Source organism: Pagrus pagrus, assembly GCF_965226575.1.
Source record: "Pagrus pagrus genome assembly, chromosome: 21".
NCBI lineage: Eukaryota > Metazoa > Chordata > Actinopteri > Spariformes > Sparidae > Pagrus > Pagrus pagrus.
This window is the reverse complement of record NC_140208.1, coordinates 12,258,991-12,277,477: the sequence shown is the minus strand read 5'-3', so window position 1 is coordinate 12,277,477 and position 18,487 is coordinate 12,258,991. Positions and strand designations below refer to the sequence as shown.

Genomic DNA, 18,487 nt, shown 5'->3' with positions numbered 1-18,487 from the left:
TTACATTAAATGTTATACTTTACATTGGACGTATGCAACAGAATTAGATGGACAATGTACATGTATAATAAAAATACTTAAAGGTGCACTACGTAGTTTTGTGGAAGAAACCGTTTTCGTGACTGAATAAACAAAGTGACATTAAAAGACAACACACTTTCATATGGTTTTACTTTGGCGTTTATATTTGGCAGACCCTGCCACCTTTCTAGCTTCAAACAGTAATCCGGGGAACTTATTGCCCTCTGAGAACAGCTTGTTTATTCAGTTATGGAAAAGATAATTATTCCTGAGTTTGTATCATTACCTCGTTAATATTGTAAATATTAAAATTCTGAGTTTAAATTTCTTTTCCTTAAGCACATATACCCCCTTTAAGTTTCTCTAGTGCTATAAACATTTTCACAAGAAATGCACAGTTTATCTGCGATCGATCTCTTATACAACAACAGCGACTGGAAAACAAAGCGGCTCCGATTGGATTCCACTGATGTGATCACATTCACTCATCGACTGCTGTTTGAAACTCTAGACTTTGTGCTGAGATGGAACGTGATTATCTCTCTTTCACATTGATTACTCTCTGTTGTCAGTGGACTCGAGCACTCTGCCATTTATATAAACACACTGGTGGGAGTTACAAAGGAGTCCCTTGGCAGCATTATCAAGTCAAAAGCTGACGAAATACTATGGATGCTGCCGGGAAAACACGCACGCAAACCAGCTTTTCCATGTAAATAAAGGTCCATGCACACAAAAAACATTTCACTTAGATTTATGGCGATAAAGTCCAGTGTTGTATCCGTGGATGCGCAACACTCCAGCTGTAATGTCTTGCAAAAATCAAGTCAGTGTTTGTATCTTCACATACATGGTATTGATTATTCCAGATGGTCCTCTTGGCTTTGCTGATGGTTGTTTTCATAAGAACAAGAGCTCCTCAGCAGATTTGAGAGGAAAGCACATTTTTGGGGGGAATATGAAGGGGTGGTCCGCCAAATGTGCCGAACACACAGATCAATAGGACTGGGGGCTTGCAGTTATGTAAATCTTTGTCCAATGGAAGGCAAGCTAGCAGTGAGGAGAGTAGGGGAGGGTCGGATCATTATGCAATACAAGCCAACTGTATATAAGAGCCCAACCTGACAGACAACCAGAGGATCTCTGTGAGCTGTCCACATTTTGATAACCAGGTATGCATTTGACGATGAATTCATGTTTTTTGACAGATAGTTTGTACGACATAGGGAGATATTTTGTGGATTTTTATTGCGCTTGACTTGAGGACTTGAATGGAAATGATCTGACTGACAAAATGTGTTGCTGTTCCCTGCTGTGCCTCCTTTTCTCATCCAAACACTTTCCTCCTGTCCTTGTTTCTGACTTTTTTCCCCTCTTCTTTCGAAGTAGAATGCTGCGGTACGTTGTGGCCCTCTGCCTCCTGGCTGTGTCCTGGGCACAGGACTGCCAGGTGGCCAACGTCCAGGTCGTGCAGAACTTTGACAAGACAAGGGTGAGTTGGAAATGTAGCGAGACTTACTAAGTTCTATGATCATATTCATGTCTGCTTAGTGGTTTCATCCTCAGAGTTTTTAGGTGAGATCATGTCTGTGTAATACCAATCTCTGTATCCATGCTTTCATCTGGAATATGTCGTGCTGAGGTGTGAAGTGGACTCACATGTGGGTTTCTTTCTCTTAGTATGCAGGCACATGGTACGCTGTAGGAAAGAAGGACCCAGAGGGTTTGTTCTTAATTGACAACATCGTGGCCGAGTTTAAAATCCATGAAGATGGCAAAATGACCGCCACAGCTAAGGGCAGAGTCATCATCCTGAAGTGAGTTCTCTTCTTCGCTGCAGATGCTTAAATCAGTGCACTTTCCCTTCTCTTCATTGCCTCCATTTCATCTCACACCTCTCTCTTTGACCTTCAGCAACTGGGAAATGTGTGCCGACATGATGGCCACCTTCGAGGAAACCCCTGACCCCGCTAAGTTCAGGATGCGCTACTGGGGAGCCGCATCCTACCTGCAGACTGGAAGTAAGTGAGAACAATGATAGGACTTAACTTGAATTTCTGACTTGGTTTCAGGGCTGGACATCAAGTACAACTAATTTCTGACCTACACCTTATGAGCATAAACTTTTGACATTGTCAGTCAAGAGTCACTGATATTACGCTGACGTTTAGACAACTGATTTAATTTAATCATCATTAATCAGCACTTGGTTCTCTGTGACCCTGAACCACTATCCATATGACTGTATCAGCTGTTTACTCAGTTATGCTATCAAGGGACTGAAGAGCCTTGTGTTTGCATAAACTGTGGTGAACGGTGGAGTGCCCAAGTCCACTTTCAACAGAAAATAATCAATATGAAAGAGAGATAATCACATCTTTTCTAAGCACACAGTCTCTCACCAGCCAATGATGGCGAGATAATAAGTCTGAGACATTAGATTGGTTGTGAAATGTCCTCACTTTTTGCTTGATTAACATTTTGGTTAAAAATCAAACAACTCCCTCTCACGCTCTCCCCTCTCTCAGATGACGACCACTGGGTGATCGCCACCGACTACGACAACTACGCCGTGCACTACTCCTGCAGACTAGTAGACAGTGACGGCACTTGCCTCGACAGCTACTCCTTTATATTCTCTCGTCATTCCACCGGTCTGAGGGCGGAGGACATTGAAGTCGTCACCCAGAAGAAGAGGGAGCTCTGCCTGCTGAACAAATACAGACGCGTTGCACACACTGGTGAGTTGATCATTTGCTAACGCAGTGATTTATCGATCCATTTTGTGAGTTAGTGTCATTCGATAAGGTTGGCTGCCAGGTGAATGATTGACTGAACTTGATCACAACTTGATTAACTGAAAATACAGATTTTTCAGAAAGATCTTTGCATGTGTAAAATAATGACATGTACGTGTTTTTTCATGCTTGTGGGTTATTTTTCAGTAAGCAAAATGTTTTGTCTCCTTTCCACTGCAGGCTTCTGTGAGAGCAGCTTACCTGTTGACAATCAGGAGATTTCTATTTGAAGCACCCTCCTCTGGGACTGCGCGCCCCTCTGCTGGTCTTGGACTGAATGCCACCGGAGTCCTCTCTCCTCTACAGTCTTTGTCTTAACAGAGAAAGTAGCCCATTCTTTTTTAAAAATAAACTAAAACATGGCGAACTATAAACTGTCACGTTCACATGACTATGCTGTGAATAGAAAGGAAAGATGACTGTTGATGCTGGTCTGTTGTCACTTCCCTAAATTTGCTCATTAGTAAAGGAGATTCTGGGCCTTTTAGCATCTTTCACATGTTCTTTTGTTATGGGAGTAGTGTGAAACCACTTTCTTCATGGACATCAGTGGAACTCTCTGGTTCCAGTGAGAAAACTACATATATCAGATCACCAAGGCTTTTGAAAATGTTCTGGCCTACATGTACGTGACAAATAATCAGTTGAGAAAATCTTTGAAGCTGAAGTCTCAGCATAACTGCAGCTCTGGAGAAAAAACACCATGTTTACTAAAAAGAAAAAAACAGGTTCACAAGCCACTGGCTTTGCTTTTACACTGAATGACTTACAGTATCTTGTAGCACAAAAGCAGATTTTGTTAATAAACTGTAATACATTCATATTAAGTCATGTGCTCTACAGGCATATTAGTTTTGGTTGCTTCTTGTATGATGTTAACTCCTTGATCCAGTTTTTGGAGATTAAACATTCATACCGTGTCGGCTCCGTTCAATCTTTGATCGCAATGAAATATTTATCTGTATTCCTGGATTGCAAATAATGAATTCATGTTGTTTGCTTTTGGATTCAGTCAATCAAAATTCAAGTATGTGCAGAATTTTTGCCTCGTATGTCTATCATTGTGCAAATAAACGACATCAAACAAAAATAAGGGTATGAAGTGAGTTTTTAGCAACAGCTGCCTATACCAAAGTGGAGTGCCCAACATCAACAGCTTTAGTGGCCAGTTTTTTTCTGATTTTTATATTGACTTTATGATATATATTACATATATATGCACATTAGTCTGTCAGAATAGAGTTTTCACTAGGACACATTGTTATTGTTAGCCAGTGGTCTCTTGGCTCTATGGATATGATCCATCTGTCTGTTGGTGGTCCAGAATGAGCTATCCCAACAACTACTGGGTGTACTGTCTTTACCTGCAGAGACACTAGCACACTTTTAGAACCATTCATACTCCATCAGAACAAATTAAAGCGAGCAATTCAGTTTAGCGCCCAGCTGTTATTCAAGAAATGCAGTTTAGCTCCCAAAATGATGTATATTTTGCATCTTTCAGCATCACCCCAGTTATAACTATTCATACTCCATCAGATGCTACTTTAAATTAAAGCCAGCAATACAGTTTAGCGTCAGCTTTTCAACCTCTAGCATTCACACTGCAATTCCTTCAGAAATGGCCTGCACTTAGCACGCTAAGATGATGAATACTGTGAACATCATACCTGCTGATTAACAGCATGTTAGCATGCCCACATTAGCATTCAACTCAAAGGGCCACTGTGCCTAAGTACAGCCTCACAAAGCCAGGAGCTCAGCTGTAGGCACTTTTACTTTTCATAGCTGATCTTTAAGCATCACAGAATGTATTGGGTCATAGGGGATTACAGAGTGGCTAAATGTTTTCTATGTGAATACCTTGTTACTTTGTAGATCAAACTGAAAAATCAATCATAGAGTGAAACAAACTGTTACATCAGCTCGATGTTAAATGGACGCCTAATACTGTCGGTGTTAAAGCACAGTTAAGTGAACACAAAGCCAAGCTTAACATCATTTCTCTCAACTGTCCCTTTTCCACTACGGATCATTAGTAACAAACTTGCATATAAAACTATACTAACAATTCATATGCCCTCACTGTATTAACCTAAAGTAAATCATGGTGGTAATATTAAACAGATTTCCTATCAGATCAGTATATTTTTATCAGACTCAAGATACAGAAAGAAGTTCACAAAGGAATGTTGCGTTGAAAGGAGATTTACATCTTTATTGCACATTTTGTACAGTTCAGTGCATGGAAAAACAACTTTGGAGCACGTGATTGAAATAAAACAAAATAACTAAAAAAACAAAACAGCAAACTGGACAAAAGTCGGTCAAAATGACATGATTCTTGGCTCAAATTTAATAAAAGTTGCATGTTAAAACAAAACAATATCTATAAAGATGACAGTATAGCAGTGTCTGTCTGTCTTAAGTATATCTAGTCACATTGCCATGGCTGCAGGAATAAAAGGAATCTTAACCCCTTTCCACGACCAACAGGACCTTCGCTAATCCCCTGCCTTAAATAGTTTAGTACAAGGAATTAACTGATGCAATCTCATTGCAGCCTCACAGGCCTGCAGGCTTGAAAAGTCAAGGTGGTGATGGAAGCGAGCTTGAACAGGGAGGAGGAATACATGGAAACCCGGGCACCATGTGACCAATTGAGCTCCAGCAGGATGTATGCTTGGTTAAGTTTAGGCAAATCAAACTCTGTGGTTAAGGTTAGAGGGAGATCTTGGTCATGGTTACAATCACATGATTTGTCCTGCTGTTTGCAAAACACTAGACAGAGAAACACTGTTATAGTTCGTAATGGTACAGAAATACTAGGAATTTAATAGGTAACACCTGGATGGATAGTTAGGTTTTCCATACAAAATTATGATGACTATGAATGTAGTCAAGAACACAAAAGCTGAAAGATGGACATGTGTTGTTATTTACCTCAATACTGTCAAATAACAAATAATCATTACTGCTTAGGGGTAAGAGCAATGCAAATACGCCTTCAATATTACACATGCTGAGGACAATGTTACACAAATCCTCCAAAGGTATTAATTACTGAAGAGAATGGAGTAGAGGAACAGTGTGGAACATATGAGGCAGGCTTGTAAACTTAAACAAAATACAATAAAAGGCACCTCCCATGATGATACAATAACAACATTTACAGTAATACATAATTATCATTGCTTACATTCAGTGAAGGTAAATAAAAAGCTTTCATTCAAAAGACAGTAGCTCACTTTAAAAAGAAACAAGACAGCAACCCAAGAATAAATAATTTCATCAAATGCACACAAAAATAAAACAGTTTAAATACTCAAAGAGCTTCATCAGAAGAAAAACTGAAACAAGGCAACTTAACTAAAACAACAAATTAAGCAGGAAGACAGAAGGAATGGGTCCTTGTTGAATACATGATCAGATCAATCTTTGGGCAAAAAGAACCAGAGCAGATTTCTTTTTAAATTGTCATAATTGTCATTTAGCATGAAACGGATAAACTAAACTAAAATAGTATGATGCTCGTTTGGACATAATATTTGCAGCATTTTAAGAACGTCCCCTGATTCCCATTCATATACAAACGTTAAAATTCAACTTGCCCATCTACTAAGAATAAAAGTATTCCAGCTGGTTTGGATCTTTAAGGACAAGTTCACCCAAAAATGAAAACTCAGTTATTACCTACTCACGCCCATGTTGGTGGAAAGACGGGTGAAGTTTTGTAGTCCGCAAAACATTTATGGAGCTTCTCAGCAAAACAGCTTTGCAACATTCTTCCTGACAACTGACGAGGTAGATGGGGACAATTGAAGAAAAAAATGAAGAGAAACATAAAATGGGTCCATACATCTCCTTTGTATTCCGAGACGGGGTACGTCTAATGTGCTTTTAGCTTAGGAGCTTTTTGATTTAAAAAGTGTGTAATAATGTCTTTTCAAATCAATCTGGGATCTCCAGGCTTTTTGAGACTTGGATAAGCCAAATAAGATGTATGAAGCCATTTTCAGTTTTGTTTTTTCCCCCATTAAACCAGTCCCCATCTACTTCAGTTGTTCAGGAGAATGTTACAACGCTGTTTTGCTGTGAAGCTCCAGAAATGTTTTGTGTGATACAAACCTTCACCTGACTTTTTTCCATCAGAATGAGGGTGAGAGGATAATGACTACATTTTCATTTTCTAGGGAATCTATCCTTTAACGTGCTCTGAAGCAAAACAACAATTTCAATATCTTTTGGAGTGAAGACAAAACGATGATTCACCACCGCCTATTGCTGTGATGAAATGAGCAATATTTGCATCCAGTGATCATTACGACAACAGGAGCAGTATTTCAAACTAATCATCTTGCAGGAGATCTCAGCTTGTTGAAACTTTGATCAGCTTTTGGAAATCAAAGAATTGGTTGGAAGCCTTCCAGATGAGTTAAAAAGTATCTTTTACTCACCTGAGCCTATTTATGGAAATCTGTAATGTTTAATGATGGGAACATACTTAATAGTCACATTTTAAAATATGCTATGTTTAAGTTTCTTCATGGGATCTTATGATATAATCCAGTGGTTCCCAACCTTTGTGGTGTGTGACCCATACCCCAGTATCACACAGTGCATGTCAATATGACCAGGTTAACCAAATAGTTTTTTTCCCTTTCCCTTTTTATGTGAAAACAATTAAGAAGCCTGGAAAAGTACAGAAAGAAAGAAACATCTAGGTTGGGAACCACTGATCGAGACTCTCTTCTAGCTCAGGCTAAGCAGTAGTCGATGTGTGTGAGGAGCTCCCTGTGGCGGCTGGTGGGATAGGGCGCCCGACACTTTGGGCACTCCAGGAAACTCTCATCCAGGAGGTTGCCGACTTTAGAGGGAGATGTGGGACCATGAGGGTCGGTGATAGTGAGACGCTCAAACTCCAGGCTGTTGTAGGAGCTGGGCTCAGAGAAACGGGTGTTTGGCTGTTTCTGGAAAACAGAATAATACATAATGAGGGGCTCAGGAGATGTAACCCAGTCATAGCTGTTGTTTATGGCCGACTTAACAATGAACACGCGGTTCTGATGTGCAGCAACACTTACAGCAGACTCCAGTTTAGCAATCTGATCTCGGGCCTTGCGGAGCTCCTTCAGCACCTTATGTAACTGGTGCTGCATGCTCTGGCGATCAATCTTCTCATTCTCAAAGTCCTTGGCAGAGAGCTGGATCTTCGGCAGGGGAGAAATATATGAGAAGGAAGGAGCCAAGAACTCACTGTGCTCACAATGCACAAGTGGGATCTGTATGGATTCCACTCAGAATAGTTTCAACTCTATCTGCTATATGCTACATAACACAGGGCACAACCAAGGGATTTTCTCTCTTGCTTCACACAAAAAAAGGACGCACCGATAAACAATCAACAAACCTCACTTGGTTTTGAGAAGCTGGATGATTTTTTTTGTACCCACTGTTCCCCATTTCATTAATATTTAACATGTATTTGAAATTCTTTTGAAATTGCCCCAATTACCACAATTTCACCTCAAAATGTATTGAAAATTACACCAACATGATTATACATTAATATTATTTGGTAGCTGGTAATTCTTTAATACATTTACAGCAAACTTCCAGCTGGTTTCTGCTGATCATGCTGTTTTAATTTCAAACTAGTTTCTGTCTAAGTTCCCCTCAGCAGATCACTACATTGAAATGAGGATGTTGCAGCATAATTCCCAACTAGTTTTCCTCTTCTGCAGGTCAGTAATCGAATTAAATAACCACCTTCTGTAAAATACATTGTTCCTACAAACTAACTGCTGGACGGTCTGCCAGTAGAACATATTCAGTCATTACCTGTTGCTCCAGCGCTGCGATTCTCCTCTGTTCTTCATTTTGGCTCAGAAGAGACTTCTGCAGCATATTTACCTGAGAAATTGGCAGTAAAATGCGATGCTATATTCAAGTGATACAGAGATCAGAAATGAAAAAAACTAGTGAAGAGCAACTTCAAGTAATGTGACAGTGAATGTGTGTCACCTGCAGTAGAAGTTCAGCAGATCTCTTCCTCTCCTCCTCCAGCCTGATGTCCACACTATCCAGTTCTGCTCTCATCCTGTCTGCCCGCTCAGACGACACCTTTCTCTCCTCGCAGACTTCATGCCTGGATGCAACGTTGGTGTAATCCACAAAAATATTAAGGATTAAACGGTTTATTTATCTGGTAATTAAACGGTGGTAATCAATCAACTGCTGTCATTGTCAGCACAGGTTGCCTACAGGTGTCAGACACTTAATTCAACCAAAGTTAAGACTGTTTTCTTATTCAAGCATTGCAAGTAAGTATAAAAGGTAATAGTATATCCCGCGCAGAGGTAGGTTTAATGTAGGAATGGAGTTTATTAGAGTGTGATAAATGAAGCTACATTTTGCCAACAGGCAAGTGCAAGTATAAAGAAAAAAGAATAAAGTATCAGCTTCAGTGGTAGGTTTAAAGATCTGTAACATCAGAAAGGTGGGGTTTCACACAGCAGAGCTCGACCCATTTTGACGAAAAGAAATTAAAAGATGGATAAATTAAATTAGAGAAAATGTTAGTTGCTATCAAGGCCACACAAATTCAAATTTACGACAATTTAATGACTTTAAGGTCTATTTTTTTCTTCATATTTATACATTTTTAAAAACCTGCAGACACCCTCCATTCATCAATCATTTGTTAACCAAGCTCAGTGAACCATTTCACAATTTTTCAGCATGAGCTGTGCCCCAATCAATGCGCAGTCTGGCCTTTTCCAATCATACGCCTTTGCACCAGTCAGATTTGAAGATAAGTCGATCGCAGAGCCTACTCGATTCTATTTCTACTCCAAGAACAGACCTGTTGCTGAATCGCTCTGCCTGCAGCTGCATCTTGGCCTCCTCTAGCTCTTTGCTCTTCTCTTTGTACTTCCTCAGAAAGGATGACAGATCGCCGCACTTGTCGTCATAGCTCCTCTGCAGTGCTGACATCTCCTCCTGGAGCCTGCTGACCTGCTCCTTCTGAGACTGCAGCTCTGACTGAGCGTTCAAGGTCTGTGGAGCCACAAAAAAAATAAAAACATAAATTGTCAATCCTATAACGTTCTACAAATTAATTAGAAAGATGCCCAAATCCAAGGAATGTATTTAATACATTTATTTAATGGGGTTGTTCCAACTTGAGGCAGATTCAGAGAGAATGTCAATGATATTCTACAAAATGTAGAACATAACATTTAATTAGAGAGTTGATCTTTAGACAGAATCAGACCTGGAAAATAACTCCTACAGCCTTTACCTGTTGCCTCTGCACACTGAGCTCCTGTTGGGTTCTGGTGACCTGGTGTTTCTGGCTCTCCAGGTCATTCTGCACCCCCATCAGCAGCTGGTCATAGTGGCTCTTCAGCTGAGCGCCCTTATCTGGAGCTGCCGAGTTTGCAGAAGCTGCGATGCGAAATGTTAGGAAAGCAAATTTAGAAGAAAATCTATATTTGTTGCATAAAATGTTAAAGGCATTGATTTGAATTGTTGGGAACCTCATTTTAATTACTCCAACATTTGATTTGCTCACCATCTGAAGCGGCCTCTTGTTTGGTTTGCTGCTGCTTGGCCTGGGCCAGCTGCTGCTCCAGCTCCAGCGTGCGGGCGAGGACAGACTGCACATAAGCCTCTCTCTGCTGGTCGTACGATAGCCACTGCTGGTTCTTCTCAAGAGCCTGGTGGTGAAACAAGCCCCATGCTGACACTATTTTTCATGTATTTGAACATTAAAAGGGAAAAAAATACTTTGTTTTTTTCCAACCAAAAAAGTAATACCCAGTGTGGTTCCCTCGACACTTTATTGATATTGACAAAAAAGAAAATTGAGCCTAGATATTTTGGAAATATTGATTGATAAACTATAATTTCATTCCCATGGCCCTGAACAGAGAAGAAAAGCTTTAGATATATTGTCAGTGGATAAGATTTCAGCTAGAAAGCTGTGGTACAAAATCGTCTTTTAGTAGTAAGAAGCTATGTACTTAAATTAGAGAAACACACAGTAAATCATTGACTGGACTCACGTCTCTCAGTTGATCTTGTACCAAAGCCAAGTCTGCAGGAGGAACCTGTCCATTCTGTAGAGAGAAAAACACAATTCCTTTTAAATAAACCCCAGTCTGATAAATATACAGTATGGCATCAACACTTCCCTCACAACAGAGAGTTATGCTAGTTTCTACATTAAAGAAACATTTTGTAACTTATGTACCAGCTTCAAAATCATTTTGATGGTACAGTGTCTTGTAATAGGGTGAATGGTGTCTCTGTCACTTGTTTCGGCCAGTTAATTGACTATTGGCTCTTTCCTTCTCCAAACTATCGTTATTTTATAGACCTTTAAGAATCCACTATCAGTGGACCTCCATTAAGTTGAGTTGCTTACAAAGGAAAATGATGAACTTCCTGTTGTTGTTGTTGTTGTTGTTGTTGTTGTTGTTAGTGTCTGCTTGCTGGGAAAAAAAATCTCAGACACTAAAATAAGTAGGCTTAAAATCACTCGCAGGCTTTGCTGGTTTGAATAATTCATCGTTCTCATTTATAATTATACGAGAAAAAACAAGAGAAAACGCGCTTCTTGTTCAGAGACTTGACCTCATGACTGAGGGCACCATCGCTCGGGGCTAATGCCTCAACATCCATCCTCAGACAGTAATTCATCTCATAATACTGACACCCTGACCCCGAGGTCTACATGTCTGATCCCATCTAACGTCTGACCACAAGAGTAGACATCTTAACGATCATCTTTGCGCAAAGCTGTGAGCTCTCTTACACTACCAAACAAGCATTGTGAGCTCGTCAGCTTTTTCTAGATGGATTTCAATGGGCGTCCCATGAGCTAAGCCGACTAATAGCTTTTGTGAGCCCAGGAAAGAGGGAAAGGGTGGGTAAGGGTCTGTTGGTCAGATTACTTCTAGTAATGCGAAAGGAGCTAAGCCAAGGGCCTGGAAAGCGGAGAGCATTCCTGGAAAATTACCATTAAGGCATAAAGATAAGGAAATCCGTTTGCAGTGGCAGCTGAAAGACACTGATTTTGAAGAGGACAATATGTCCACAAGTATTTCTATTCATTGGTATACATACTCAGCATTTTAATACCTTCCAACCTTGAGTCTCAAAGTACTGACTTTAAAACCAAAGCAGGGTTTATGCAAACAACTTGAGAACATTTAGATTCAAAGACAGTATTTCTAGCTTTGCGGTGACCTTTGTGAGGAACAAAAAATAAGGAGACTTGAAGAAGTTGCATCTGTATGTTGAGTGTTGAGTGTATATATATAAAAATCTCCACTTTACTTTCCTCAAACTCTCCCCTTCTTTTGACATTTTTGCAAACAGCTGATGAACTGATTTTGAAGGACACGGCAAGATAAGATTCTCTGGAGTTATAATAAGAGCAATTAACAAGAGCAGCATCTAACATTCCTGCATAAAACATGCTTTCAAACTCATAAACAAGACATGTTTTATGTTGGCTGATGCAAAGAAATTCCTTCACCTTAACTGATTTTGAAGTTTGATTAAGATAGAAGAAAATCAGGAGACGTGATACTGAAGGAGAGCTCCTGGCAGACCTGGGTGATAATCAGGAACATTTGGTGGATTTCCAGGACCTTCGACCATCCCAAATCTTGAAGTCCTGACTATAAATTGTGATTTTGCCACCTAAGCTTTGCCAGAAGCCAAGGAGAATCCTGATGACCGCTCTCTAAGGGTGTAGCGAGGGCCTGCTGTGCTCAAAGCCTCAAAGGGCTGACCAGGAATCACTGCTGCCTTTTAAAAAGGAATGAGAGCTGACGACTGTGAGGAACTGTGAGCGACCAAGGACTTACTAAAGGCTCTTTCACTGATGATTCTGATGATGATTTTAATTATACATATTCTTAATGGATATTGTTATGAAAACTACTGTCACATGAAGTATTATTGTGATGTTGGTATGTATATTAACAATGCCTGCATTTGAGATATGCATCACTTGTGCCTCATTACAACAAAATTAGTAAGGCTGCTCCAAAGAGATTATGTCAGCAGCATATGACAACAATCAGAGGTCACACAATGCCACCCAGTGGACAGAGTAGTAACTGCATTTGCATTTCCAAACAAGGCTCCTGTCATGCACTTGTCACTGAAAAACACTTTTGGTTGAAACGTACAATAAACCTTTTGAATTAAACATAATGGAAACCGCAGCAGTACCCGCTGCAGGTCGAGAGGCAAATGTCACACTGACCTTTAAAGTATATATCTGTTAGTCAGTTGCTGGACGTCGAGTCAGATAATCACTAAAATGTAATTTGATCCGTCATAATATCATAATGCAACAAAAATATTTTGTTCCACACTATAGATAAGACTAAAAAAAAAAAAAAAAAGGTCCACCCAGTTTGGGGGGCAGACGACACAAAGCTGTTGCAAGAATTAATCCTAGGCCAGGGGAGAAAAATATGCTGTCAGAGAAAAGGATAAACCAACACGACAAACTTTGCTCAGTAATTTGTGATAACAAAATTGTAACTTTTTACGCAGGAGTTCTAATAAACGTCTACCTTCTTTCCATTTCTTGACAGTTTTGTTACTAACTGCCAAGAATAAAATTATTTATAACATCCTAGGGCAAGTCATCAATAACTAAAGATGGGTTACTGATAAAGCACTTTAATTATCAGTGTCATACCATTAACACTTTGTAAGACCTATGCCAGAAAGAGTAGTTTGACACATTTTACAACCAACTGCATTATTAACAGACAGATTTTAGATAAGGTAATTGGTCGGCAGAAGAGTAGACAAACGTTAACTACTAAGAGCATCTGGGGAGGTATAGCTGTAAGCTGCAAATTCGTCAACCTACCACCACCTGTGTTTCCAAGGACTGACACCGGCTAGACACAGTGACCAGCTGGTTTTTCAGGTTCTCCGTCTCCTGTGACAAGTTCTGGAACAACACGTCTCTCTGCTCGGCCTCCCTCCTCCTCTGCTCCAGCTGGGCCTGCAGCGATGCTACCACCTGAAATACACAACAATACAACATAGGGTAGCACAATATATTATTTAAGCAAGGCCATCGCAATGTGCAGGATATGCAATGTCATGCAAGTAAAATCAACTCAAACGCATCATGTGACATAGTTGTTGCTTCCTAATACAAAAGGAGACCTCGTACAGTTCTCATTCAAATCATTCTTGATAACTTTATCAACCAAAGCAGGGTAAAGTCACATGGTACTGTAAAAGGCGTTTGACATAGCAGATTAGTAGATATTGAGATAATGAAACCTTGTATACATAATCACTCCATGTATGTGCACTGTGTAGATGATCTATATTAGTCTTGTCATGATACTGGAATTTCTAATTTCAATACAATACCTTGAAAAATGATCAATATTGGATACAAAGGCGGAAAAATTGCCACAACATTCAAGGCATAAAACTTATTAAATTTTTTTATGAAAAAAGAAAAATATAATGAGGCAAATAGTACACTAAAGTGGTGCGAATAAACACAGTTAGGACTGGAGTATAAATACAGAATTGAACCATTACAAACATTCAGTATTGATATTTATATTTCATCTCTGTTCACTCTTTACTGTTTGTTGGTTCTTAGTTATTTTCATTTCCTGCTCTCAATTGTTGGTCCATCACTGTCGGTAGTAACTGCTTGTTTATGGCTTGTTTTAATTGTTGGTTTATGTCTCTAGTGGCTGCTTGTCTGTTTTATTTTTAAGAGTGTTGTATCATGTGTTTTATTCCTCAAAAGACAACTAAGGACAAGGACTGCAAATCAGTCACAACTAGAAGTCCTATATACATTGCATCACTTGCATTTTAATAAGATGTAACAATGCCTATGTGTATTGTTACTGTCACATAAACTGATGAGGAAAATAAATAAATTATATGATGTTTTGTCTGGGGCCTTGTATGTGGCTTTTGTCACTATGCATTATGTTCAATTAACTAGCTTAGTAATTTTGCCCTACTCTATATGCCATAATAATGTCTTTTACATTATCGTTCATACCGAAAGACTTCATTGTACACAGTTTTTATATTTGTTAAGTCAAGACTTTAATCTATTCCTTGTATTCCCCTTTGAACAAGTACTTGTATGGTGTGTCTCTGCACTTGGTTTATGCCTGAAGAAGGGCTTGAGCCCGAAAAGTCACACGAAACAAACAGGTAACAGGTAACAAATGTTTGTGGGAGCATTAGCTAGGAGTGGACTTCCCCTACATGGTCAACCCAATAACTTTAGAATTAATAGTTATTTCCGAATAAAGCTATTCAAGTTATCTGATGAAAATTCCTGTATTTTTCAATCGTATGTTCGTTGAACGATATTACTGGTCGATATTGGGCTGTCACAGATATACCGTATCGAGTTAAATATCCTGCCTCCATTATGTACCTGTGTCACAAAAATGACACACATATAAGGGATCACATCAAAACAATCTGTGTATATATTCTCTGAATATAAAAACATTGGCCTATATATATTATTTTTGCTCCCTATTATTGGCATGGGCTTCAAAAATCCAGTATCAGTCGGGCTCTGGTATTTTTCATATCACAATATATAAACAGTAGATATATTGTAGAAAACCAGAATATAACAAGGTCAGTTTTTTCCAATATCGTGCAGCCTTAGTATGAAGAGAACCAACCATGTCACTTGTTTTTTTTAACCTTTGTTTAAGCAGAGACAGATTGCTAATTATCTGCTTCACACAAATGACACTACATGGCTGGCAGTTTGCTGGCTTTGCCCGCTGAGCAGCTCTGGTTTTAGCACTTTTGCTGATGAAAGTTAATGAGGAAGAGGCAAGTGTGATTAAATCACATTACACTTGCACAATGTCAAATAGCTGCCATTTTCAAGTTTTAGCCTGATTCCATTCCGACGAGCCTAAATTAGAAAACGATTTCTGCAACAATAGGAAAAAAAAAAGAGATTTCTCAAGCGGAAGAACCTCAAATAGATAGCATCAATTTCTCCTGCAGTGTGATACACAGCCAAAGGGCATGAATGCTAATACGTACACAGACCCACTGCAGTGAGAGATGGTTGGTTTATAAATATCAAGCGAACAGCATACACACCATGTGTTGGTATGCAGCTTTTGCTGGCTGTCTAAACGTCACTTAGCTGAGCTGCTGTCAAAGTGGGATAGAAGCTATTTCCCCCCAACTGTTTTTTGTGGCAGCTCAGAGGAAGTCTCGTATGATTTTTTTTCTCCCCTTTCTGACAGCAGCTGCTGCCCGCAATACATATGCCACCAATACAATGCCAAAAGTGCAACAAATGTTCAGAAGTTGAAGAGTACACTCAAAAAATAAAAAAAAAACCTACAGCTGTAGGTAAATCTCCACATCCTGGACAGAAAAGTGCAGCCTCAGGTTGTCCAAATCTGTTCTGTGTGTTTACAGAGGACTTCTAGATGGATATGTCCACACAGGTTGACTGTAAATGTGATTTTTCGACATATATTTCTGCAGAGATGTGTCATGGTTACATACCTCTCCTCCTCTGGCTGTCAGCTGCTGTCTCAGTGTATCTAGTTCCTGCTCTTTAACAAGCAGCTGCTGATTGTTTCTCTCTCGCAGCGTCTCAAGGGACAGAATCCTCTGAAATAAACATAAGACACAGTAAACACATGAAAATACAACAACAGCGAAAACGCAGACAGACAAGCATGACATTCTGAAGTTAACCCTGACATTCCTGAATACCACAGACAGAATAAAACACATCTTTACCTCCAGCAGCTTGCTTTTGTCAGAGTCGGGTGGTTTGATGTGCCGTTTGGCCAGTTCATCAATCTTCCTCCTCAGGTGAGCGTTCTCCTTCCTGACTTTGTCCAGCTCCGCCTCGGCCTTGGAGCCAGAGCTGCTGGATTTGAAACCCAACCTGGTGACGATGGTCTCCTTTGCACCTTTGGATGTCATGGCTGCTTTGTCGGGGTTGAGGAGTTAACCTTGACTTCTATGGGGAAACATAACATTTCAAAGACTGATTATTTTATTTAAAATTCACCATTTAGTTTCCTTCGGCCGAAATAAATGATCAAACTAAGGGGGGAAATTCAACACCCTCATGAATCATCTCAAAGGAAATACAAAAATGCTGGCATACAGACATGCTGTTGAAATTAACATGAATATAAACATAATGCAGCAGGCTTTACAGCTCGTTGGTGTAACGTTAAGGTAATGGAAACAATACACATAATTGTCCCTACATGTCAATTTCAATCTTTCCAGTCATTGTTAAGCAACTTTCGCTTTTACATGGATTTATTCGCACATTTCACCGTCATATATCCACATTTTTCGAGGCTATCTAATGCTAAATCAAAACAATTAGCAACAAAACTGACGTTGCTGTTTTTAAACGTCACACAAATCCTTACTCCCGTCTTAAACCAACGTTAAGTTAGTAGTAGCTTTAAATAAACAATATTTCGCTTTTACATGTATTCATTCGCACATTTCACCATTATATATCTTTATCTGTCGAGGCTATTTAAAGCTAACTCTAAAGAATTATCTATTAAACAGATGCGAGAAGTCAAACTGTGTCATTGAACGTCACATACACTCCTGCACCTGTCTAGTAAACGTTAAACTAGTTGATAGCCTTTAATAAGTTAACGTTACATTGTCTTAATTGACGTCTGTCCATTTCGACACCACATACCATGAAAACAAAGATGTCTAGCAGATAAAGACGACGTATTTGACACTTACAGATAAAGCGAACCGAAGATATCCGTTTGAACTCGTCTGTTTGTGACAACAAGACCGTTTTCTAACCCGACGCTTTCGTTTCCTGAAGTTTGAATTGCAGCGCGCTGACGTCATGTCCGTAACGTTATCGTGGGGTGCGCACGTTTACGTCACCCGGGGCGTCTGGAAACATGACACACAGGCGGTGCGGGAGAAAATGTAGCGATTTTTAAAGCTCTCTGGCGGAGGTAATGTAAAATGCCATCATCATGTAGTATCTCCTTTTACTCGCTATAGCTTTTATAATAATAATTGCAAGGAAGTTGATTTTTTCCAGCTTTTTCCGGTCTTCAGCAACTGATTGAGCTGCTGCGCCGGACTGCCCGTTGCGGTGGATGAAGCGAACAGACGAAGGAGAGATGGATTGCCCACCCAGACTGGTTTGACGTGTGTCTATGGTCCTTCATATGCAACATTATCACACACATCATCAGGATGAATGACCATTTTAGGTTAACTCGGTGCAAGTGAATTTCCTGTGTGGTACTTGATAATAGCACTGCAGCCTATAGTCAAGGTACATCATTAGAGATTTCAGCTGGGGTTATACTACAAGGACTACAAGACAGAGTTGGCTACCTTGGAACCTTTTGCAATATTAATGTCTGAGAAACGATGTGCATATTCAGGATATGTGCATCAAGCAGTTAGACTATTTAAATGACTAGTTGTAAGCTCTGCTCTGTTTGAGCAGTGGCAGCATATGTGAAAGTGTACACTAAGCTCTAATTCCCTGCGGCTGCAGCAATGGGTTTTAGACACTGGCTCTATTTGTGCACAGCCTCCATAAATCACAGATGTTCTCCCAGGTGTGTAAC

At 39.7% G+C, this 18,487-nt stretch overlaps 2 protein-coding genes across 3 annotated transcripts; one reads left to right on the top strand and one right to left on the bottom strand.

Annotated features, from left to right (window-relative positions):
• The first annotated feature begins 1,059 nt into the window (after positions 1-1,059).
• On the top strand, positions 1,060-3,739 carry rbp4 (retinol binding protein 4, plasma). Of its 2 annotated transcripts, none has more exons than XM_084342886.1 (6): positions 1,060-1,193; positions 1,411-1,513; positions 1,702-1,838; positions 1,936-2,042; positions 2,550-2,762; positions 3,000-3,739. In XM_084342886.1, the coding sequence occupies exons 2-6, from the start codon at positions 1,412-1,414 to the stop codon at positions 3,047-3,049; spliced, it is 609 nt and encodes a 202-aa protein (XP_084199012.1). In that variant the 5' UTR covers positions 1,060-1,193; position 1,411; the 3' UTR covers positions 3,050-3,739. The 2 variants fall into 2 exon arrangements, with proteins under 2 accessions (XP_084199012.1, XP_084199011.1); XM_084342885.1 differs by having other exon boundaries at positions 1,098-1,193; positions 1,408-1,513.
• Positions 3,740-5,011: 1,272 nt separating this feature from the next.
• cep55l (centrosomal protein 55 like) lies at positions 5,012-17,713 on the bottom strand. Its single transcript, XM_084341397.1, has 12 exons — positions 17,631-17,713; positions 16,641-16,866; positions 16,401-16,508; positions 13,726-13,881; positions 10,889-10,942; positions 10,396-10,540; positions 10,123-10,268; positions 9,685-9,878; positions 8,844-8,967; positions 8,661-8,732; positions 7,904-8,029; positions 5,012-7,789 (listed from the first exon to the last, which is right to left on the bottom strand). The coding sequence occupies exons 2-12, from the start codon at positions 16,827-16,829 to the stop codon at positions 7,577-7,579; spliced, it is 1,527 nt and encodes a 508-aa protein (XP_084197523.1). The 5' UTR covers positions 16,830-16,866; positions 17,631-17,713; the 3' UTR covers positions 5,012-7,576.
• Between the last annotated feature and the right edge of the window lie 774 nt (positions 17,714-18,487).

Bases quoted from the DNA above. Each gene is read 5' to 3' on its own strand.
- cep55l (XM_084341397.1), bottom strand. From the start codon at position 16,829: ATGACATCCAAAGGTGCAAAGGAGACCATCGTCACCAGGTTGGGTTTC. The intron at 10,943-13,725 runs GTAGGTTGACGA...TTCTCTCTACAG, and splicing joins CCTTGGAAACACAGGTGGTG to AATGGACAGGTTCCTCCTGC. The intron at 9,879-10,122 runs GTAAAGGCTGTA...GTGGCTCCACAG, and splicing joins TCAGTGTGCAGAGGCAACAG to ACCTTGAACGCTCAGTCAGA.
- rbp4 (XM_084342886.1), top strand. From the start codon at position 1,412: ATGCTGCGGTACGTTGTGGCCCTCTGCCTCCTGGCTGTGTCCTGGGCA. The intron at 1,514-1,701 runs GTGAGTTGGAAA...TCTTTCTCTTAG, and splicing joins AGAACTTTGACAAGACAAGG to TATGCAGGCACATGGTACGC. The intron at 1,839-1,935 runs GTGAGTTCTCTT...TTTGACCTTCAG, and splicing joins GGCAGAGTCATCATCCTGAA to CAACTGGGAAATGTGTGCCG.